At 42.5% G+C, this 24,486-nt stretch overlaps 1 protein-coding gene across 4 annotated transcripts in view; it reads left to right on the top strand.

The window, feature by feature from the left end:
* Positions 1–24,486, top strand: part of CACNA2D1 (calcium voltage-gated channel auxiliary subunit alpha2delta 1) — a 1,366,870-nt gene that overhangs the window by 1,306,341 nt on the left and 36,043 nt on the right. For all 4 annotated transcript variants that reach the window (XM_069765154.1, XM_069765155.1, XM_069765153.1 and 1 more), the window contains 4 exons: positions 3,692–3,733; positions 7,844–7,915; positions 18,197–18,349; positions 18,431–18,483. In XM_069765154.1, the coding sequence (XP_069621255.1) occupies positions 3,692–3,733; positions 7,844–7,915; positions 18,197–18,349; positions 18,431–18,483 (320 nt within the window). The remainder of the gene's footprint in view (positions 1–3,691; positions 3,734–7,843; positions 7,916–18,196; positions 18,350–18,430; positions 18,484–24,486) is intronic.

Below are 24,486 nucleotides of genomic sequence, written 5' to 3'. Positions count from 1 at the left end.
GAATCGTGACATCTATCCTGTAAAGCATGAGCATTGCTATAGTTCTCCTTCATTTACTTGCCTTATATATGTTGATTGGGGATATTCAAAACCGCATGTTTCCGGACACTGGGCGTGACACTTCAGGTTGTTGGAATGTATACACCCTCTCATGAGACCCTCACATCACTTCCGGTTGTGGGAACACACACACTCTCTCATGAGACGCTCACATCACTTTCGGTTGTTGGAACTCACGTGGTGCATGCTGGACCACTTGCGTCATATCCAGTATACGGAATCTACTGCATTCATGCTGCATATCATGTATTGTGATGAGTGTATGGCTCACTAGTCGGTATAATAATATCATCTTCCTTTTAGGAGCCTATTATATGTGTGATCATCTGCATCACTTATTGTAGTATTTCTACAAGTTATCTCTAAGCTTGTTTTTTGGTCCTTTATGGACAAATACAGGTTTATCTTAAAATCCAAACTTTTTCCTATACCTCAGTGGATCCTGACACTAATGATCTAGGAGAGGGACCATTCACAGACTTAAAGAATAAGAACAAATGTATGCCACCTGTCACAAGTGATCTAAGTACGGTTGATGTGTTTCTAAACCTTGTGTCTAGGGATATAATGGAACTTGAACAAAAGAAAAAAAGAGAAGTGTCAATAATCTAACCAAAACAGAGATAGAGGGCCTGTGTGAACTGGAAAAAGACCGTAACAGGGTCATTAAACCCTCAGACATAGTGGTTATGGATGTACCGCAGTACAGATCCCTATGTTACTCCCCTTTGCAGACGGACATGTAAGAGACTTGAAACGAATCCCACAGATGTACATCACAGAGAATTAAAGGATCTACTGATGGAGACCTTCCGTAAAAAATTATTGTGGCGGCACTGTACAATTTTATTTGCACTTTTCTGTGTCCCCCAGGTGCCAAACCTCGGTGATGGGTCCTGATTTTTCGAGCAGCTGAAAGAGCTGGGTGGGATCGGCTGCTCATTTACCTCCAATCCAGGTCTCAGATTGCCTGATTTAAGGCAGCTGGGGTTGGGACTGTCTCACTTGGTCTGTGTGTTTTGCAAGGTGTGGAGGCTTTGCATGTGCTGCTCAGACCCTGCTGGAGTCTGAGAGGAAAAGACACGCATTTAAACAGCTGAGCCCATGTGTTATATGGACTTGTTATCTCCTACTTTGTTCTGTGATACCTTGTTAACCTGGAAGAGATTGTTTTACTTTGTAACCCTGACGGTTTATGAAGTTCTTTTAATAAACCGCACGTTTGTTGGAAAGAGCGAACTAAGTCTTGTGTGTGATCCAGCGCCTACTGCAGAGCCGATCCCTCAATATATATATATACTAGCTATTGAACCCGTTCTACGCCCGGGTGGTGAACATTTATATTGGTATCTGGTCTCCATCCTGGTATGTGCTGCTCCATCCTGCGTCCCCATCCTGTGATGTGCTGCTCCATCCTGCATCCCCATCCTGTCATGTGCTGCTCCATCCTGCGTCCCCATCCTGTCATGTGCTGCTCCATCCTGCGTCCCCATCATGTCATGAGCTGCTCCATCCTGCGCCCATCCTGTCATGAGCTGCTCCATCCTGCGCCCCATCCTGTCATGTGCTGCTCCATCCTGCACCCCCGTTCTGTCATGTGCGGATCCTGTGCACACGCTACCTGATTCCTTTCCGCCGCCACTGCAGTGTGTCTTCAAGAAAATGGCGCCAGAAAGCACGGACTGCGCCGATTCTGGCAGCAGGACTAAGAAAATGGCGGCGGAAAGGAATCAGGTGGCGTAAGTAACAAATTGCTGTGGCATGAAGTGCCACAGCTTCATGCCACAGCAACTTGTTACTTGCTCCACCTGATTCCTTTCCGCCGCCATTTTCTAGGTCCTCCTGCTGCCGGGATCGGCGCCTGCACAGTCTGCGCTTTCCGGCGCCATTTTCTTGAAGACATACTGCAGTGTGTCTTCAAGAAAATGGCAGCGGAAAGCGCGGACTGCGCAGGTGCCGATCCCGGCAGCAGGAGGACCTAGAAAATGGCGGCGGACGGAATCAGGTGGCGTAAGTAACAAATTGCTGTGGCATGAACTGCCACAGCATCATCAGGGCGCAATCATGTCCACGGTGTCCCCACGTCTGGGTTACGGATCATAAATATCCCCCTGCTCCCGGCAGTCCGCGCTTTCCGGCGCCATTTTTTTTTCCTGACACTGGCTATAATGTAACGCTAGGAGCCTGCACAGTCTATAAAGGCTTCGGACAGAGTGATGCTCCCAGCGTTATATTATAGATATATATGTGTGTGTGTATATATATATATATATATATATATATATATATATATATATATATACTGTATATATATATTTTTTTTTTTTTTTTTCTGGAGAAGATGACATCTGCAAAGGTTTCAATTTTCCTAACCACACAGATTTCATTGTGAGATTCAATGTTCCGCAAAATTATGCTATGCGAATTGAAAGTTCTTTATAATGCTTTGTGCTTTTACTAGAGCCCAGAGTAAAATAAAAGCAGGATACCAAAAATGACTTTGTATCTCATCGATCACCTGACCCGCAGTCCCCACAGTCCAGTCCTCAGCTTTTTTTTTTTTTCCTTCCCCTTTCACGTCCATCCTCTTTGGCCGCTTCACTCAATGCCATGGATCCAACTAGGTCTGTGACATCATTGCGCTGATGTGTGGCACGACTGCATGGTGTGCAGTGATATCAGAGGCCTTGTGTTGTTAGTGATGGAAGCCAGGACTTGAATGAAGTGTCTGAAAAGGTTACACATGATAAGAAAGATGAAAAGAAGAGGCACTGAGGACCGGTCAGCAGGCTACAGGGGCAACACATATGAGTGATGGGGTGATTTTATTATTGTTTTACCATTTACATGGCCCTCCATGGTGCAGCAAAATGCCTGCTGTAGCTAGCCTCCATTGTGCTGAATTCACGTAGATTGCAAGTGCAAAAAAATCAGTATTCTAGATGCAATTCTTTTTTATTCAATTCAAGGAGAACTCAGCTCAATACAAAAAAACATTTGCTCAACTCTACTGTTAACTCATTGATTCACTACTATATTTTTATGGGATGATTGCTAGGAATTCATCAGCAGTGAATTCTCAGTTAGGATCTGGTACACAGGGCATTGCACACTAAGTGATTGTTGGAGAAATGTAAAACGAGTAATTTTTTTCTATAAGGAGTTACAACTATTATAATCTAATTATAGAAGGAATGTTGTACAAGTGGGTTAGCTCTGGTTCAGTCCAATGACACAGGAAGTGCAACCACATAAGTTGAATACTGATCTAATGAGCAACGCAATAAAGTGAGATTGTCTTGCTGTGACATTTAACATCTTAATCAGTGCCATTCTCTACTTTAATAAAGTATACTGGGCATAACAAATATGGGACATGAGCATAACATGATTTTCTTTATTGTTATTGGAATAATCACCAGAAATGACTATTTACATAGCCTACTGACATAGCGTAAATTTAAATAGCAAAAGTCTATTTTATTAGCTTGAATCCTGTTAACAATGCGATTTTGTGATGTTCTGTCTTTCTTTGGAACAATGTTACTGTTGTCTTTAGGATACTCCCAGAGCTAAATGATATTCCTTTGTGTCTTTTTAATGAATACAATTTTCCATTTCCCCTTTCTAGTGCAAGATGGATGAAGTCTGTAACTGTAAACTGGACAGCTCGGTAAGAGTTCTCAATTTTGTATAAAATAGGAATCTGGAGCTACAGCTGTGTTTTCCCAGATGATGGGGGGTTCGTGATCAGTGATCATTTTAAATGAAAATACGATATATAGTTTTTTTCGGAAAATGTGGCAGTTATAGTTTAATTTTAAGGTTTTACGAAAAGAGTTCACAACTAAATGAAATGTCAAGTTATTTTTGTCAGTACATATAAAATGATAGCCTGTATTATTTTGAAGAAATGAAGCAACAGTATACAGTAACTGCAGGGGTATATCCAATAATTATCTGCTATTTAGTTTCTATATCTTCCAGATATCTAGTTACATGTAGTTTAAGGGAACCAGTCTTGAGAATGTCATCTATTTAACTAAAGTCATGATGATATAAGGTAAAAAGTAACCTTTTAACCTTTTCCTGACATATGATACACTGTTATGTCATATATCGGATCCCTATCTTTGAAGCAGGCTCAGAAGCTGAGCCTGAATTATCCCCAGCACAGCAGATGATGGCTGTGTTATTGAACCATCATCTGCCTTTGATTGCAGCAAGTGGAGCTGAGCTCCGCTTACTGCTGTTAACTCCATAAATGCCACTGTCAATCTCTGACAGTGGCATTTAATGCACACAGCCCAGGCAGTTTCATTCCACTTGCCACAAGGCCCAATTTTAGGGTGTCGATGGGTTGCCATGATAGCCCATGGCATGATTGCCTTGCGCAGGCGTGTACTACTGAGGACAGAGAATGAACTTCAATCCAATATTGCGGCCAGCATGCAGCCAGCGGGTAAGGAAAGGGTGAATTAAACACCTGAAAACTCCACCCATATGACCGAAAACCGGTCCCGCCAAATTCAGGTGACAGGTTCCCTTTAATCTTAAGCTTAATGTTTTATAAAAATAGTTTTTTTTTGCAACAGCTATTTCAGTTTCATATATCTAATAACTGTTGGACACAGTAATGTTTCTGCTTTGAAATGAGGTTTATTGTACTAACAGAAAATGTGCAATCTGCAATCTGTATGTCCGGCGGCCAGTGTATGTCCGGGGCCGCCGGACATACACTGTCACCAATGGTTTTTGGGTAAGATTGGCAGAGCTTTATTATTATTTCCACCTATTTTAGGTCTGATTAGCAATAACATACAGTGGGGCAAAAAAGTATTTAGTCAGTCAGCAATAGTGCAAGTTCCACCACTTAGAAAGATGAGAGGCGTTTGTAATTTACATCATAGGTAGACCTCAACTATGGGAGACAAACTGAGAAAAAAAATCCAGAAAATCACATTGTCTGTTTTTTTATCATTTTTTTTTGCATTTTATGGTGGAAAATAAGTATTTGGTCAGAAACAAACAATCAAGATTTCTGGCTCTCACAGACCTGTAACTTCTTCTTTAAGAGTCTCCTCTTTCCTCCACTCATTACCTGTAGTAATGGCACCTGTTTAAACTTGTTATCAGTATAAAAAGACACCTGTGCACACCCTCAAACAGTCTGACTCCAAACTCCACTATGGTGAAGACCAAAGAGCTGTCAAAGGACACCAGAAACAAAATTGTAGCCCTGCACCAGGCTGGGAAGACTGAATCTGCAATAGCCAACCAGCTTGGAGTGAAGAAATCAACAGTGTGAGCAATAATTAGAAAATGGAAGACATACAAGACCACTGATAATCTCCCTCGATTTGGGGCTCCACGCAAAATCCCACCCCGTGGGGTCAGAATGATCACAAGAACGGGGAGCAAAAATCCCAGAACCACGCGGGGGGACCTAGTGAATGAACTGCAGAGAGCTGGGACCAATGTAACAAGGCCTACCATAAGTAACACACTATGCCACCATGGACTCAGATCCTGCAGTGCCAGACGTGTCCCACTGCTTAAGCCAGTACATGTCCGGGCCCGTCTGAAGTTTGCTAGAGAGCATTTGGATGATCCAGAGGAGTTTTGGGAGAATGCCCTATGGTCTGATGAAACCAAACTGGAACTGTTTGGTAGAAACACAACTTGTCGTGTTTGGAGGAAAAAGAATACTGAGTTGCATCTATCAAACACCATACCTACTGTAAAGCATGGTGGTGGAAACATCATACTTTGGGGCTGTTTCTCTGCAAAGGGGCCAGGACGACTGATCCGGGTACATGAAAGAATGAATGGGGCCATGTATCGTGAGATTTTGAGTGCAAACCTCCTTCCATCAGCAAGGGCATTGAAGATGAAACGTGGCTGGGTCTTTCAACATGACAATGATCCAAAGCACACCGCCAGGGCAACGAAGGAGTGGCTTCGTAAGAAACATTTCAAGGTCCTGGAGAGGCCTAGCCAGTCTCCAGATCTCAACCCTATAGAAAACCTTTGGAGGGAGTTGAAAGTCCGTGTTGCCAAGCGAAAAGCCAAAAACATCACTGCTCTAGAGGAGATCTGCATGGAGGAATAGGCCAACATACCAACAACAGTGTGTGGCAACCTTGTGAAGACTTACAGAAAACGTTTGACCTCTGTCATTGCCAACAAAGGATATATTACATAGTATTGAGATGAAATTTTGTTTCTGACCAAATACTTATTTTCCACCATAATATGCAAATAAAATGTTAAAAAAACAGACAATGTGATTTTCTGGATTTTTTTTTCTCAATTTGTCTCCCATAGTTGAGGTCTACCTATGATGTAAATTACAGACGCCTCTCATCTTTTTAAGTGGTGGAACTTGCACTATTGCTGACTGACTAAATACTTTTTTGCCCCACTGTATATGGCGGTATTGGGTACATGCACGTCCCCTAAAAAGCACTATGCACTTTACTATCATATTTATGATGGACTGATATGCTCCTAACAGCCATTGGCTCTTGTCCTCTCTATGCCCTAGGTGTTACTTGCAGTGTCTGTTGTCTGCCGTACATGAACTATACGTGTCCCTTGTATGCTATGTCTGTTATTTTTATGATATGAATATAACTAATAAAATGTGTTACGCCTTTTAGCTTATTACGCTTTTTGGGTCTTTTGATACTCCGTAGTTTTTCTATATGTATAAGTGGTGTATTACCTATGCATTGTGGCTCTCTATGCATAAATAGTGCTTGAATTCATACAAATAAAGTGTCAGCTAGCATAAACTGCGTAGAAGCACACTCCATTGGTTAAAGAAATACTACATCTGTAGGTTGCAATTCACCAGAACATATCAGACTTGGGACCAGTAGATTTTGATGTTCTCCTATTGACTTCAACATTGAGATTTGAAAACTGTATTTTCATATGAATGTACTTCAGTTCACCAAATACCAGTTATGGGATAATTGATGACTGAGTTTCAATCACTACTGTAAAGTAGAGCTTACACATTCCCTCACAGCTAATTTACACTATAGTGAGAACTATAGAAAAAATTACATGGACCACATATACAAAAACCATACAATAATCTAATGCTGGTAGGCAAAAATTTACAAAACTAAACACAAGGTTCTTAGTTTAACATTCTGATCACACTGTACGAAGCCCACTGCTACTTCACGGCGAACCTCTCAATGAGTCCCTAAACTGAAAGGTGTGATGCCGTGCACAAACTACCATCATAGGAACAAGGCACCAGCAGAGCAGTTGGCCTGGTGCCTCAAGCACCCATGCAACGAGGCTGAGTCCTCATGACTCCAGGCCATAGCACCCCCAAGCAAAAAACCATAGCAGCAATGGTCACCACACAGCACCAACAGCAGGTGAATAATTTACACTATTGCTCACGCTAGGTTGAAGTGGAGTAGTAGCATGACCTTGCATGAAAAGGCCATGAATTTGGAACAAAAAAATAAATATCAATCATTATCATGAAGGCACTAGAGCTTTTGAGCTTAAAAAGAGCATACAAAGAAACTGCAGCCACATCCCCCTTGTGCCACATGTGGAATATTCTGGTCTTTGGAAGACCACCAAACTTCTGCTCTGCAAGATGTGTTTGATGAAAGAAAGATAACATTGCAAGACATTTCACACTTATTATAAAAAATATGAATGATGAACAGTTTTAGAAGAAATCAAAGCTATGATGTTACAATGAATAGGAAGAAAAGTAAACTTATGAAATGTGCTTAATATTTTACAGCAATTGGACTGCCTAATTCTTGATGATGGTGGCTTCCTACTAATGTCAAATCAAAGAAGTTACAATACTCAGGTATGGATTTTCATTTCACTATAGTGTAATTTATTTCTAGAAAAAAAAGCGATTTCCAGCTCACCAAAGAAGCCCTATGGCAGTGCAAGGATTCAGCTGTATAGGCAGCAGGATGAAAGAATAGAGGAATAGAGGTGAGTATCCAGAAACAGGTCTGGGAGAGTGTGAAACAAACATTTTTATTATAGATTCATTAGTACAAAAGTAAAAATTGTGACAGTCTCTGGGAACTATACCTAGTTACTCCAGTATTTCCAATGCGTTTCTACCTACTCAAAAATATTTCACGAATCCGTTCATTCCTCAACCATGAATCTGCAAAAACCCTAGTCCATGCCCTCATCATCTCTCGCCTTGACTACTGCAACCTCCTGCTCTGTGGCCTCCCCTCTAACACTCTCGCACCCCTCCAATCTATTCTAAACTCTGCTGCCCGACTAATCCACCTGTCCCCCCGCTATTCCCCGGCCTCTCCCCTCTGTCAATCCCTTCACTGGCTCCCCATTGCCCAGAGACTCCACTACAAAACCCTTACCATGACGTACAAAGCCATCCACAACCTGTGTCCTCCATACATCTGTGACCTCGTCTCCCGGTACTTACCTACCCGCAACCTCCGATCCTCACAAGATCTCCATCTCTACTCCCCTCTTATCTCCTCTTCTCACAATCGTATACAAGATTTCTCTCGCGTATCACCCCTACTCTGGAACCCTCTACCACAACACATCAGACTCTCGCCTACCATCGAAACCTTCAAAAAGAACCTGAAGACCCACCTCTTCAGACAAGCCTACAACCTGCAGTAACCACCGATCGACCAAACCGCTGCATGACCAGCTGTGTCCTCGCCTACTGTATTCTCACCCATCCCTTGTAGATTGTGAGCCTTCGCGGACAGGGTCCTTATTCCTCATGTACCAGTTATGACTTGTATTGTTTAAGATTATTGTACTTGTTTTTATTATGTATACCCCTCCTCACATGTAAAGCGCAATGGAATAAATGGCACTATAACAATAAATAATAATAATAATAATAATAACTAGGTACCTAGTTCTTACTCGTGGTCTGGCATAAGATCTGCACAATGTCCAGAAAGTCCAGGACAGTCCTTAAAAATAGGGCACTTTTTTGCCTTGTCCGGAAAATCAAATTTAAGGCTTCCGTGGTTTTTTGAAGCTGAAAAAACATATGCATATTATTTTGATTGTTATTATCCTCATTTTACAGTGAATACAGCTGATGTCTTCATATCAGAATTATGGTCTGTAGACATGTATCACATATAATCGTAATGATTAGTGATGAGCGAGTATACTTGCTGCTCGGGTTTTCCCAAGCATGCTCGGGTGGTCTCTGAGTATTTGTGGAGATTTCGTTTTTGTTGACGCAGCTGCATGATTTGCGGCTGTAAGACAGCTTGAATACATGTGGGAATTCCCTAGCAACCAGGAAACCCCCACATGTACTCTGGCTAGTAGCTGTAAATCAAGCAGCTGCGTCGACAAACTAAATCTCCAAGCACTCACAAATACTCGGAGACTACCCGAGCATGCTCGGGAAAACCCGAGCAACGAGTATACTTGCTCATCACTAGTAATGATTTATTATGGTTTTCCAGTGTGTCTGTAAAAATATCTGTCCATGATTTGAAAAGCCATCCAGAAAAAAATAGAATGTTAAGTTCGCAAACCCTGCCTCACATTGATTTCTCTCTGCACCAAAGTATACCGATTTGAGCCAAAAAAAAGCCTCTTTAGTTTCCTCAGAATATTTTTGAGGATAACTATAAGTGAAGTATTTATTGATTGGGTATTTAAATGTTCCTATTAATATTCCTAAACCCCAAAACACCTTAGATGTCAAAGTATTATTTTACACATAAAATTTAGGAAAATGGATTACAGATGCTAAGCTGCTGTATAAACTTGGCATACGAAATCGGAAATCAATATGTAGTATAATCTTTCGACTTGCAATGACCAAATTAAACCTGCTTGCATTGTACAGTAATAAGCCTTTTTAAGCAAAGTTATTTTCCTGAACATGACATTCTTAAACTAGACTTATGAAAATAATTTTGGCAGCATTAATATTTAATAAGATAAGTTAAACAATACTTGTTCTTGGAGATAGTGCTGTAAAATTCTTTGCAAAAAGTACTTTATTGCAATTTTATGAAAAAAAAATGGCTTTATGTTTTATTTTTTTGCACTCATTTTGGATCTGGTGAATTAAAGGCTAACAGTAAAAAAACCACTAAGAAGACAATATCAACAGGAAGTGTTGTGTTTCTGATAATAGATTAACTTATCATGTGGATTTAGAAAAAGGAAGGTGCAACTAATCATTTTTATTTCTTGCCGCATTCATTGCAGGAACAATGCAGTCTACATGTACATTATAAGCATATACGACCCAGGTCCACTGAAGTAGGAGCAGCCAATATTAGTGGCCCTGTACATACCTTGGTCCACCAAAGAAATAGCAGCTCTGTACATGATAGCAGATACCTCTGTGATGAAGATATACAATCATTCAGTGACAAAAACGCTTCTAAAAAGTTAATTGCATGTTTTTAAATCCTATAAAAATATATGTAATGGAACTTGAAAAGAAACCTGTCAATAGAAAAAGGCCATCAATCCTATAGTGGCCTGGATTATTAAAAATATGTAGTTTAAATGCAGTTCATCTGGCATTCAAAAGTTTTTTTGAGTGATGCAGCGGAACTGCTAAAATCAACAGTCACAATGGATTTTTCCTAATGACCATTCAGACTTGATTGATATCCCTTCAGAAGGTATCATCACAAGGAACCATCAAAACCCGGAGCATGTGCCGCTCTCTGCACATGTGCCAAAAGTTGCCAGTCTAAAAGATTACATCATATCATATAGAGATAACCATGGCACTACTGTATAATAGTGCTCAAGTAGGATCCAATCCCCTTCAATGAAACTTAAGAAAACGTGGCACTCAGAGTAGATGAAATGAAATAAATGATTTCATGTGTAATCCAGCAATAAATGTTCACAAACATTTCAGTCCACATTAGACCTTCCTCAGTGTACATATTGTTGAATTGAAAAGATATCAGATTGTGTTTGTTCCCCTGAGTCGGGTAGGAAGCACGGTCTTTTTGAACCAGTGATGGACACCACGTTCATCACTTCCTAGCTGACCAAAATGTTTGTGAACCTTTATTTTTGGATTGCATATTATATAATTATTTAATGTCATCGACTCTGAGTGCCAAGTTTTCTTACATGTCATATGTCGTGTCTCTGCCTTTGATGCAGGCTTGCATGCCGAGCCCACATATTTCCTGGCAGATGATGGCTGATACATTCAGCCATCATGTGCCTCTAACAGCCGTGGGTGGAGCAGAGCTCCGCTTGCGACTGTTAACATGTTAATCTCTGACAGTGGCATATAACATTCACCCAATGGCGCACCTGTGATGTAATCGTGGGGCGCCGATTGGTTACCGTGACAACCAGAAGTCTGCTGGTGTTCATAGATTGTGATGTTAGTTATATATTACATAGCAATGCCAATGCACTACTATTTATAATACAAACAATAGGATGATCACAGCTTCAAGTCCTCCAAGAGGTCTAACAAATACAGTAAGAAGTGAGAAAAAATAGTTTTAAAGTCTGAAAAAAATAAAAAAATACAAATGATCAAGTACCCGCCTCCCCCCCCCCCTTTGCCCCATTAAAACAAAAACAATGAAAGAAAAATAAAAATACACATATTTGGTATCACCGTGTTGAGAAAAGTCCGCTCTGTGAAACTGTGGACAGAAAAATAAAAATATTATTATTATTATACATTTTTATAGCGCCATTTATTCCATGGCGCTTTACATGTGAATACGGGGCAAATATAGACAAATACATTAAACATGAGCAGATAACAAGGCACACGAGTACATAAGGAGGGAGGACCCTGCCCGCGAGGACTCACAGTCTGCAGGGGTGGGTGAGGATACACTAGGAGAGGGAAGAGCTGGCTGTGCGGCTGTTCAGTAGGTTGAGGATCACTGCAGGCTGTTGGCTTGTCGGAAGAGATGAATCTTCAGGTTCTTTTTGAAGGTTTCTATGGTAGGCGCGAGTCTGATGTGTTGGGGTAGAGAGTTCCAGAGTATGGGGGAAGCACGGGAGAAGTCTTGGATGCGGTTATGGGAAGAAGAGATGAGAGGGGAGTAGAGAAGGAGGTCTTGGGAGGATCGGAGGTTGCGTGTAGGTAGGTACCGGGAGACCATGTCACAGATGTATGGAGGAGACAGGTTGTGGATGGCTTTGTATGTCAGTGTGAGGGTTTTGAACTGGAGTCTCTGGGCGATAGGAAGCCAGTGAAGGGCTTGACACAGGGGAGAGGCTGGGGAATAGCGGGGGGACAGGTAGATTAGTCGGGCAGCAGAGTGTAGGATGGATTGGAGTGGTGCCAGAGTGCTAGAGGGGAGTCCAGAGAGTAGGAGGTTGCAGTAGTCGAGGCGGGAGATGATAAGGGCATGCACTAGCGTTTTTGCAGTGTTGCGGTCAAGGAAAGCACGGATCCGGGAAATATTTTTGAGTTTGAGACGACAGGAGGAGGCAAGGGCTTGGATATGTGGCTTGAAAGAGAGGGCAGAGTCGAGGATCACCCCGAGGCACCGGGCGTGTGGGACTGGGGATAGTGAGCAGCCATTGACATTGATGGATAGGTCTGGTGGAGGGGTAGAGTGAGATGGGGGAAAGATGATGAATTCTGTTTTGTCCATGTTCAGTTGTAGAAAGCGAGCAGAAAAGAAGGCTGAAATGGCAGACAGACAGTGCGGGATTTTGGTAAGCAAGGAGGAGAGGTCAGGTCCGGAGAGGTAGATCTGCATGTCATCAGCGTAGAGATGGTACTGCAAACCGTGGGATTCTATGAGCTGTCCCAGGCCGAAAGTGTAGATGGAGAAGAGTAGGGGTCCTAGAACAGAGCCTTGAGGAACACCGACTGACAAGGGGCGAAGTGAGGAGGTGGTGTGGGGGAGAGAGACACTGAATGTTCGGTCTGTCAGATATGATGAGATCCAGGAAAGGGCCAAGTCTGTGATGCCAAGGGATGAGAGGATTTGTAGCAAAAGGGAGTGGTCTACAGTGTCAAAGACAGAAGACAGGTCCAGGAGAAGGAGGACAGAGTAGTGTTGCTTGCTCCTGGCAGTTAGTAGGTCATTGGTGACTTTAGTTAGGGCAGTTTCAGTTGAGTGATGGGAACGGAAGCCTGATTGTAACCGATCAAAGAGGGAGCAGGAGGAGAAGTGGGAGGACAGTTCAAGATGGACGTGTTGCTCCAGCAATTTGGAGGCATAAGGGAGAAGAGATATTGGGCGATAGCTAGACACAGAGGATGGGTCAAGGGAGGGCTTTTTGAGGATGGGTGTGATCTTGGCATGCTTGAAGGATGAGGGAAAGACACCTGTTGTGAGTGAGAGGTTGAAGAGGTGCGTTAGGGTTGGGATGAAGACCGTGGAAAGGTTAGGGATGAGGTGGGATGGTAGCGGGTCAAGCGTGCAGGTGATCTTGACAGGAGGGTGGAGAGCTGATCTTCTGTCATGGTGGAGAAGCTGTTTTTGAGGAGCAGGGTTGAGGAGCTAAGAGGGGTAGTGGGCGCTGTGGGCCAAAGCTTTCTCTGATCGTATCGATCTTCTGTTTAAAGAAAGAGGCGAAGTCATCAGCAGAAATGAGGGGGGAGGGAGGAGGTGTGGGGGGACGGAGAAGAGAATTGAAAGTGTTGAAAAGCTGTTTAGGGTTGTGGGACAGGGAGGATATGAGGGATGAGAAGTAAGTTTGTTTTGCGGCAGTGAGCGCAGACTTGAAGCTGGCGAGGGACTGCTTGTATGCAGTGAAGTGGTCGGCAGAGTGGGATCGCTTCCATCTCCGCTCAGCAATCCTGGAAGCCCGTCTCAATTCTTTGGTCAGGCTGGTCAGCCAGGGCTGCTTGTTAATTGTACGTGTTTTACTATGCATGAGTGGGGCGGCCGAATCGAGTGTTGCTGTTATTGTGGTGTTATAAAAAGTGGCAGCAGCATCTGTGTCATGAAGGGAAGCTATGTCAGTGAGAGGGAGAAGGGACTCAGAGAGTGATTGTAAGTTGAGATGTTTGAGATTTCTGCGAGGGTGAGTGAGTTTGTGGAGTGGGGGTTGCACACTAGGAGAGGAGAGGGACGAGAATGTCAGTAGGTTGTGGTCAGACAGGGGTAGGGGTGTGTTAGTGAGATTAGTAAGGGAGCAGAGGTGGGTGAAGATGAGGTCCAGCGTGTGGCCATCTTTGTGAGTGGCCTCAGAGGACCATTGAGTGAGGCCAAAGGAGACAGTCAGTGATAGAAGTTTAGAGGCAGCTGAGGTGGAAGTGTCAATGGGGATATTGAAATCACCCATGATGATAGTGGGGATGTCAACAGAGAGGAAATGAAGTAGCCAGGTGGTGAAGTGGTCGAGAAAGGTGGAGATGGCTAGTTCTGGGGGGCGGTAGATGACAGCCAGCTGGAGGTTGGAGGGGGAATAGATGCGGACAGAGTGCACCTCAAACGAGGGAAGAGAAGCGAAGGGTGGTAGCGGTATTGGAGTGAAGGAGCAGGTGTCGGAAAGGAGCAAGCCAACTCCTCCACCACGTTTGTTGCTGGGGCGAGGGGTGTGAGAGAGGTGGAATCCGCCATAGGAGAGCGCAGCTGGAGAGGCCGAGTCAGAGGGGGTGAGCCAGGTTTTGGTGAGGCCGAGGAAGGAGAGTTTGTTGGTGATGAAGAGGTCATGGATAAATGGCAGTTTGTTGCAGATGGAGCGTGCGTTCCATAGTGCTCCAGGTAGGGGGACCGGGGGAGTGGGGGCTGGATGAATGGGTATGAGGTTGTCGTGGTTGGGAAAACGTGCGGAGGATCGTGGCAGGGGGTTAGAAACGAGTGTGGGGATGAATTGGGGAGGGCCGGGATTTGGGGATATGTCACCAGCAATGAGGAGTAGCAGACAGAGCATTAGAAGGTGGGAGCAGGATAGGACATGATGCGGCCGTGTGTGTCTGGATAAAAAGGATTGTATGTGGAGGAACAGTTCTGAGGAGAAGGTGAGATGGCTGGGGAGTATGGAGGAAGAAATGACTAGTTCCTTACTAGGAGGAGGGATTGCAGGAGATTGTAAGAAGGAACGTAGTATGGAGGTGAAAGAGAAAAGAAACCTAAACATTGTAGTGGTTAGTAGTCTGTTACCTTCCAGTCAATTCCAATTCAGTCTAATTCAGAATCATAATTAAAAAGATGTAATTGAAAAGATGGAAGTTAAAAGATGATTTGCAGCAGACTGAGTCTGTAGCAGACTCCTGCATGTGAATATATCCCCAGTTAAGGGCAATCAGGTGTGAATGAGGAGGTGGCTGGGTATGGGAGACCAGATGTAGAGAGTTAAGCAAAGGTCATAAAGTGAGGGAGGGGTAAGACTGACCACTCAAAGAGATGCCAGGATCACACAATGGGATACATGAAAACAGGTCATGGAAACAAGCTGATAGGTAAGAAAGCATACTAAAAGGATTATATGTGCTGCACCAAGACACTCAGATCCAGGGGAAGCATAGAAAAGTCAGTGCAATATATAGAGACATTCAGAAGCCAGGGAGAGCTGGGTAAAGTCAGTGCATACCATGGAAAATCAATGCAGTATACAGAGACATTCGGGAGCCAGGGAGAGCTGGGTAAAGTCAGTGCATACCATGGAAAATCAATGCAGTATACAGAGACATTCGGGAGCCAGGGAGAGCTGGGTAAAGTCAGTGCATACCATGGAAAATCAATGCAGTATACAGAGACATTCAGGAGCCAGGGAGAGCTGGGTAAAGTCAGTGCATACCATGGAAAATCAATGCAGTATACAGAGACATTCGGGAGCCAGGGAGAGCTGGGAAAAGTCAGTGCATACCATGGAAAATCAATGCAGTATACAGAGACATTCGAGAGCCAGGGAGAGCTGGGTAAAGTCAGTGCATATCATGGAAAATCAATGCAGTATACAGAGACATTCGGGAGCCAGGGAGAGCTGGGTAAAGTCAGTGCATACCATGGAAAATCAATGCAGTATACAGAGACATTCGGGAGCCAGGGAGAGCTGGGTAAAGTCAGTGCATACCATGGAAAATCAATGCAGTATACAGAGACATTCGGGAGCCAGGGAGAGCTGGGTAAAGTCAGTGCATACCATGGAAAATCAATGCAGTATACAGAGACATTCGGGAGCCAGGGAGAGCTGGGTAAAGTCAGTGCATACCATGGAAAATCAATGCAGTATACAGAGACATTCGGGAGCCAGGGAGAGCTGGGTAAAGTCAGTGCATACCATGGAAAATCAATGCAGTATACAGAGACATTCGGGAGCCAGGGAGAGCTGGGTAAAGTCAGTGCATACCATGGAAAATCAATGCAGTATACAGAGAAATTCGGGAGCCAGGGAGAGCTGGGTAAAGTCAGTGCATACCATGTTATGGCTTTTTCATTAAGGGGAGGAAAAAACAAGAAGGGAAAAAAAGGAAAATTGTTTGGTCATGACGGGGTTAAAAGCTGCTTTTGCTGATGTATCTCTGCTGATGAGATGTCATCCAATCCCAAGTCAGTGTAAATAGGGAATTACATCACGTTTGTATATATGCATTTAAAGTACATATTTTTTAATGTGCAAGTACTGGTTATAGATATGGAAAAATACGGTATATAAGTGAGCATTTACGCAGTAGAATAAACGAACTGCTGACTAGGGTTGAGCGACTTTTACTTTTATAGGATCGGGTCGGGTTTCACGAAACCCGACTTTCTCAAAAGTGAAATCGGCCGATCCTATAGAAAAGTCGGGGTCGGCCGAAACACGAAACCCAATGCAGTGCAATGGGATACTATGGTTCCCAGGGTCTGAAGGAGAGGAAACTCTCCTTCAGGCCCTGGGATCCATATTTAAGTGTAAAATAAAGAATTAAAATAAAAAATATTGCTATACTTACCCTCTGACGCGCCCTGTGACCGCTCACGCGACCAATCACAAGCCGCGACATCACCGAAGGTCCTTCAAGCGCTGATTCTTAGGAAGGAAGGCTGCCGGAAAGAAGCAGGGCGCGTCCGAGGGTGAGTATATTCCTTCCTAAGAATCAGCGCTTGAAGGACCTTCGGTGATGTCGCGGCTTGTGATTGGTCGCGTGAGCGGTCACATGGGCGGCCGCGCGACCAATCACAAGCCGCGACGTCATCTAAGGTCCTTCACGCGCTGATTCTAAGGAAGGAAGGCTGCCGGTTAGTACCAGGGCGCGTCAGAGGGTAAGTATAGCAATATTTTTTATTTTAATTCTTTATTTTACACTTAAATATGGATTCCGATACTGATTTCCGATATTGCAAACATATCGGAACTTGGTATCGGAATTCCGATACCAGATTCAGAAGATCGCCGACCTCATGGCCGACCCCACACAGGGGTCGGGTCAGGTTTCATGAAACCCGACTTTGCCAAAAGTCGGCGACTTCTGAAAATGGCCGACCCGTTTCGCTCAACCCTACTGCTGACACTTAGGGCTCGCTCACACGAGGGTTTACTATGGCCGAGTGGTATCCAATGTTTTACCGGACAGCATTGTGTCTAATGTAACACTTTAGACAGTGTTGACTAGCTGATTTGGCATGAAAGAAACATTGCAGCATGCTGCAAGTGCATTCAATTATTGGACCATTCTCACCCATACAAGTCTATGGGTCATCTGAGTACAGTCTGATTTACGCTGACAGAGACAATGGAAAAAATGTAGAAATTAAGTTCTCCAACTTCTTTGCACCTGTGCTGCAATTCTGTCATGCAAGAGACTCAGATCACAATAAGATGACACTCGGATCAAACTCTGACAGAGTTTGAACTGGGTGTCATTAGCATAATATGCCCCATTTTCTCGAATGAGAGAACATACAGCCATCTGACCACAGCCTTACACTTATATATCCACTTTGTATAACAATAGAATTTATTGCTGTGTTTCCAAGATTAAAAAAAAATACATAATCAAACCGATGACATTGAAAAAAAAAACCCCATAACAACACAGATAAAATTGATTTCATGGAGCCCTCTTGGAATATGCTAAAACAATCAAAATGTGAAATACCAAACTGAGTATACAACAGTAGACCAATTTTGTGTACTGTATGTCAAAATTGAGGTGCATGCAGAAGTAAATTTAGTTCAAATTGTTAAGTAATATTTAAAATACATTTATTATTTTTAGATTGGCAGATTCTTTGGAGAAATTGACCCAAGTTTGATGAGAAAGCTGGTCAACATTTCTGTATTTGCATTTAATAAGTCTTATGACTACCAATCTGTATGTGATCCAGGTGAAGAACCAGCGAAAACTGCTGCCCCTCGCTCCGTTTTTGTGGTAGGTAATACTACTTAGCATTTTAATATAAAATAGTTTACTTTTATTGGTAACACATATGTTTATGACATTTCATTATAGCCTACCATAGCAGATCTTCTAAACCTTGGATGGTGGGCTTCTGCTGCTGCGTGGTAAGTTTACACTACCTAGTTAGCTAAGAATAATTCAGGAGTATTCAATGTTTTAATTTAGCTATATAATTGTAACTTAAAAGGAATCTGTCAGTAGGACTTAACCCACTGTGACAAGGTCACTGGACTTGTATGTGAGATATGTGTCCGAAGATTGCTTTCTTCCGTGATCTACAAACCCATAAGTTTCTGTCCAGCATGTTATGTGCTCAAGGGGTTAATCAGCAATGATAAGGGATTATTTTTTTTAGGTGAGTAGGTCAGAGATGGGCGGGATGCCTACACACCATATGTCCACCTAAAGGCAGTGGCTGGGGAGTTACTTGTTGAGCCACTGTTTTTTTTTCTGTTGTGTGTTTTTAGAGGAGAGACTCCAGTTGTGGCTCCTGGAGGAGCTGAGGAATTTTGTGTTACCTGCAGGTGAATCCTGAAGGAAAATGGACTCTATTGGACGTTATCTTTATTTTGTTTTGACATTAGGCCAGAAAGGCCACGTTTATTTTATTCAACCCTGCTACGGTTTCTGTTGTTCTTTAACCCCTTTACCCCCAAGGGTGGTTTGCACGTTAATGACCGGGCCAATTTTTACAATTCTGACCACTATCCCTTTATGAGGTTATAACTCTGGAATGCTTCAATGGACCCCGGTGATTCTGACATTGTTTTCTCATGCCATATTGTACTACATGATAGTGGTAAAATTTCTTTGATATTACCTGCGTTTATTTGTGAAAAAAATGGAAATTTGGCAAAAATTTTGAAAATTTTGCAAGTTTCCAACTTTGAATTATTATGTCCTTAAATCACAGAAATATGTCACAAAAAATACTAAATAAATAACATTTCCCACATATCTACTATACATCAGCACAATTTTGGAACCAACATTTTTTTTTGTTAGGGAGTTATAAGGGTTAAGGCTATGTGCACACGTTCAGGATTTCTCGCAGAAAATTCCTGAGAAAAACCGGACATTTTCTGGAAGAAATCCGCAAGAAATCTGCATGCAGTTTTGCCGCGTTTTTTTCCGGACATTTCCCAATGCATTTTGTAGTAGGAAATCCGCAAAAAAACGCAAAATTAATGAACATGCTGCGGTTTTTCCTCGATGCGTTTTTTTCGCAGAAAAAACGCATTATGTGCACAAAACATGCGGAATTCATTCCAAATGATGGGATGCTTATTGTATGCATTTTTTTTGCGGTTTTATAGCGCTTTTATTTGGAGAAACCATGAAAAAACTGCGAAAAAACAGCAACGTGTGCACACAGCCTAAAAGTTGACCAGCAAATTCTCATTTTTACAGCACAATTTTTTTTTAGGGACCACATCACATTTGAAGTCATTTTTAGGGGTCTATATGATAGAAAATAACCAATTGTGGCACCATTCTAAAAACTGCACCCCTCAAGGTGCTCAAAACCACATTCAAGAAGTTTATTAACCCTTCAGGTATTTTTGGAATGTTAAAAAAATGAACATTTAACTTTTTTTCACAAAAAATTTACTTCAGCTCCAATTTGTTTTATTTTACCAAGGGTAACAGGAGAAATTGGACCCCAAAAGTTGTGCAATTTGTCCTGAGTACGCCGATACCCCACATGTGGGGGTAAACCACTGTATGGGTGCATGGCAGAGCTCGGAAGGGAAGGAGCGCCATTTGACTTTTTCAATGCAAATTGACTGGAATTGAGATGGGACATCATGTTGCATTTGGAGAGGCCTGATGTGCCTAAACAGTGGAAACCCCCAATTCTAACTGAAACCCTAACCCTAACACACCCCTAACCCTAATCCCAACCACACCCATAACCCCAACACACCCCTAACCCTAATCCCAACCCTAGCCCCAACCCTAACTCCAACACACCCCTAACCCTAATCCCAACCATAACCTTAACCACACCCCTAACCCTGACACACCCCTAACCCTAATCCCAACCGTAAATGTAATCCAAACCCTAACCCTAGCCCCAATCCTAACCCTAGCCCCAACCCTTGCCCTAACCCTAATGGGAAAATGGAAATAAATACTTTTTTAAATTTTTTTATTTTTCCCTAACTAAGGGGGTGATGAAGGGGGGTTTGACTTACTATTTATGGTGGTTTTTTTAGCAGATTTTTATGATTGGCAGCCATCACACACCAAAAGATGCTTTTTATTGCAAAAAAATATTATTTTCGTTACCACATTTTGAGAGCTATAATTTTTCCATATTTTGGTCCATAGAGTCATGTGAGGTCTAGTTTTTTGTGGGACGAGTTGACTTTTTTTTGGTAACATTTTCGGGCATGTGACATTTTTTGATCGCTTTTATTCCGATTTTTGTGAGACAGAATGACCAAAAACCAGCTATTCATGAATTTCTTTTTTTGCGGGGGCATTTATACCGTTCCGCGTTTGGTAAAATGGATAAAGCAGTTTTTTTGGGGGGTCAGTACGATTACAGTGATACCACATTTATATTTTTTTATGTTTTGGCGCTTTTATAGAATAAAAACTAATTTATAGAAAAAAAATTATTTTTGCATCGCTTTATTCTGAGGACTATAACTTTTTTATTTTTTGGTGATGATGCTGTATGGTGGCTCGTTTTTTGCGGAACAAGATGATGTTTTCAGTGGTACCATGTTTATTTATATCCGTCTTTTTGAACGTGTGTTATTCCACTTTTTGTTCGGCGGTATGATCATAAAGCGTTGTTTTTTACCTTGGTTTTTTTTTACGGTGTTCACTGTAGGGGTTAACTAGTGGGACAGTTTTATAGGTTGGGTCGCTACGGATGCAGCGATACTAAATATGTGTACTTTTATTGTTTTTTTTATTTAGATAAAGAAATGTATTTATGGGAACAATATTCTTTTTTTTTATATATTACATTTTTTTAAATTTTTGTACACATCTGAATATTTTTTTTTATATTATAACAGTGCCCGGGGGGGGGGGGGGGGGGAGGCATCATGTTATAGTGTAAGATCGCTGATCTGACACTTTGCAGTGCACTGTGTCAGATCAACGATCTGACGTGCACTGCAGAGAGGCTTCCCGACGCCTGCGCCAGTAAGCCACCTCCCTGCAGGCCCCATGGCCATTTTGGATCTGGGGCCTGCAGGGAAAAGATGCTCGGTACGATGCAAGCACATCGCGTTGTACCAAGGGTCTCAGGGAAGCACGCAGGGAGCCCCCTCCCTGCACGATGCTTCCCTATGCCCCCGAAACACTGCGATCATGTTTGATCGCAGTGTTTCGGAGGTTAATATTCCAGGAGTGGTCCGTGACCGCTCCTGGCACATAGTGCCGGATTTCAGCTGTGATAGTCAACTGACACCCGGCCGCACTCCCGCCGTGAGCACGGCCGATCGCTATGATGTACTATCCCGTTGGTGGGCATACAGGCCCACCCCACCTTGACGGGATAGAACGTCAAATGTCAGAAAGGGGTTAATAAACCAACAAGTGATTTACCACAAGAGGCATTCCTGAGTTTACCTCTGCAAGCAGCTAAGTCAGTCAACCCCTCACACCCCAAAACAAGTCCAGTAATAGTTTTACATGGACAGTCCATTCTCCTGTTGCTGAGAAATCAGCTTTTGAATTGATGTGCAAATGAGGCTGAAGAGCTGTTGTACATCTGACTCCTCTGTCACTCCAGCTCTGTTACCCTCCAAGCACCTCCTCCTCCTACTTGACTGACAGCTTCAATGCTATTTGACTTAAAATGTTGATTTCTCAGGGAGGAAAGGACTGGCCATGTAATGATATTTCTGGACTTGTCTTTCAAAGATTTACGTGCACATGTAAACAGTTCATGGAGTGTGTGGGGTGGATGGGGGGGTGTAAAGGGTGATAATCCTGCTAACAGATTCCCTTTACACAAGTTTTATAGTGTAAGCAATCCTATTCTTTAAGCACTGCTAGGCTAGGACAAATAGAGGTTATATGGTGATCTCCTGATCATACCTTCCCTGATAGCCAAAATGAAGAGCAGCTAAGCAAGCCATACTGATGGGCTCAGCTGTGACTGTCAGATTTATAATAATTTGTACAAGAAAGTGTTGCAAATTATAGTTCAATTTTGATACATCCTACTGAATGGCACTTTTTTGGCATTTCAAATACACTGCACAACAAATTTCAGGGAAGTTCTTGTCCCCTGAGAAAACTGTATTGTATCTTATAGATTTTGATATGCTGAACACGAATATGTGCTCCAAAAGTCTGTATCACATAAGGTTTTTAACCCGTTCATGACTGGAGCATTTTACATTTTTCATTTTCTTTTTTCGCTCCCCTTTTTTCCAGAGCCATAACTTTTTTTTTTTTCTGTCAATATGGCCATGTGAGGGCTTATTTTTTGCAGGACGAGCTGACAATTTTACTGATACTACTTTTATGCAGATACATTCTTTTGATTGCTGGTTATTACATATTAATTCAATGTTTTGGCGACCAAAAAAAGTAATTCTGGCGTTTTGATTTTTTTTTTATCACTACGCAGTTTAGCAATCATGTTAATTCTTTTTTTTATTGATAGAGCAGGCAATTCTGAATGCGGCAATACCAAATATGTGTAGGTTTGATTTTTTATTGATTTGTTTTGATTTGGGCGAAAGGAGCTTAGGAGGCTAGAAGCTGCCATAGCACGATTGCCTCTGCCACATAGAGGTGATGCTCAGATCTCCTCTATGCAGCAGAATTACAGGCTTGCTATGAATGCCGACCACAGGGTGGCGCTCAAGCAATCTACCATCAACAACCATAGAAGTCTCAAGGAGACCTCTGGTTGTGATGGCAATGCAGCTATGACCCCAGATCACGTGATGGGGTCGTCGCTGCGTGTATTTCCAGAACAGCGTTCAGAAGTGCATTTAAATGCCCGCTGTCAGAGATTGACAGCGGCATTTAAGTACTTATTAGGCATGGGTGGATCACGATTCTGCTCGCACCTATTGCTGGCACATGTCAGCTGTTAAAAATAGCTGACATGTCGCGGCTTTGAGGTGGGCTCACCGCCGGAGCCCACTTCAAAGATGGGAATACTGCCAGATGACGTACTATTCCGTCAGCTGGCAGTAAGGGGGTTAAAAAACAACAGTTTATAGTCTACGTTATGACGTCCGAGACACTACATACATGTGCATTGATGTCAGTAGCAAAAGCAATTGTTCAAAAGTGTTTTGCAGCCAACTTTCGTTTCACTGTGTTACAAAGGTTTTGAGTGTTCCTGATAGATTTTTTTATGCTGATTTCAGAAATGACTTCAGATTTTTCATATCACATAAGGTTTTTGAGAAATGATACGAAACATTATAATATTCTGTTAGAATTCTAAAAACACGTCTGCAAAACACTTTTGAACAATTGCTTTTGCTGTTGACATCGATGCACGTGTATATAGTGTCTCGGACCTCATAATGTAGACTATAAACTGTTGTTTCTTAACACCTTACTGAGCTGACAGAAAAGTACATCAGCTGACAGTATCCCCCGCTTTGATGTGGGCTCCGGTGGTGAACCCACCTCAAAGCCACGACATGTCAGCTGTTCCGACCTGCTCGATTCCAATAACCAACATTATGTTTGTTCCATTTGATATCTATTAAATAAGCACTCCCATGAAAGATTTTATCCACTTATTATATTGCATTCGTCATGCTATATAGCACTGTGTACTTACAATTGCCCATTTTGCCCTTCTACCCAGTTAATGCTTCGCTTTTCTCCGCTGTATGTAGAAACAGGAAGTCTCTTTTTCCAGCATGAGCTATTTCCCTCTTCAACTTCTGACCCAGATGCTTGCTCCTTCCCACTGTCAGGGACTTGTGCAGTGACTAACAACTCATATAGAGAAAAGAGTCTTCCTGTTTCTATATAGCGCTAAGAAGGATTCAGCTAGTCTGTTTTTAATCACGTGATGTCATAGACCTACTGGAAAAGAGAATAATTAAGTAGGTAGAAAGGCAAAATGAGCAATTTCAAATACACAGTGCTATATAATATGA

This window comes from Ranitomeya imitator, chromosome 4 (assembly GCF_032444005.1).
Source record: "Ranitomeya imitator isolate aRanImi1 chromosome 4, aRanImi1.pri, whole genome shotgun sequence".
Lineage (NCBI taxonomy): Eukaryota > Metazoa > Chordata > Amphibia > Anura > Dendrobatidae > Ranitomeya > Ranitomeya imitator.
Note: the sequence above shows the minus strand (reverse complement) of the source record. Positions and strands in the feature narration are given on the sequence as shown.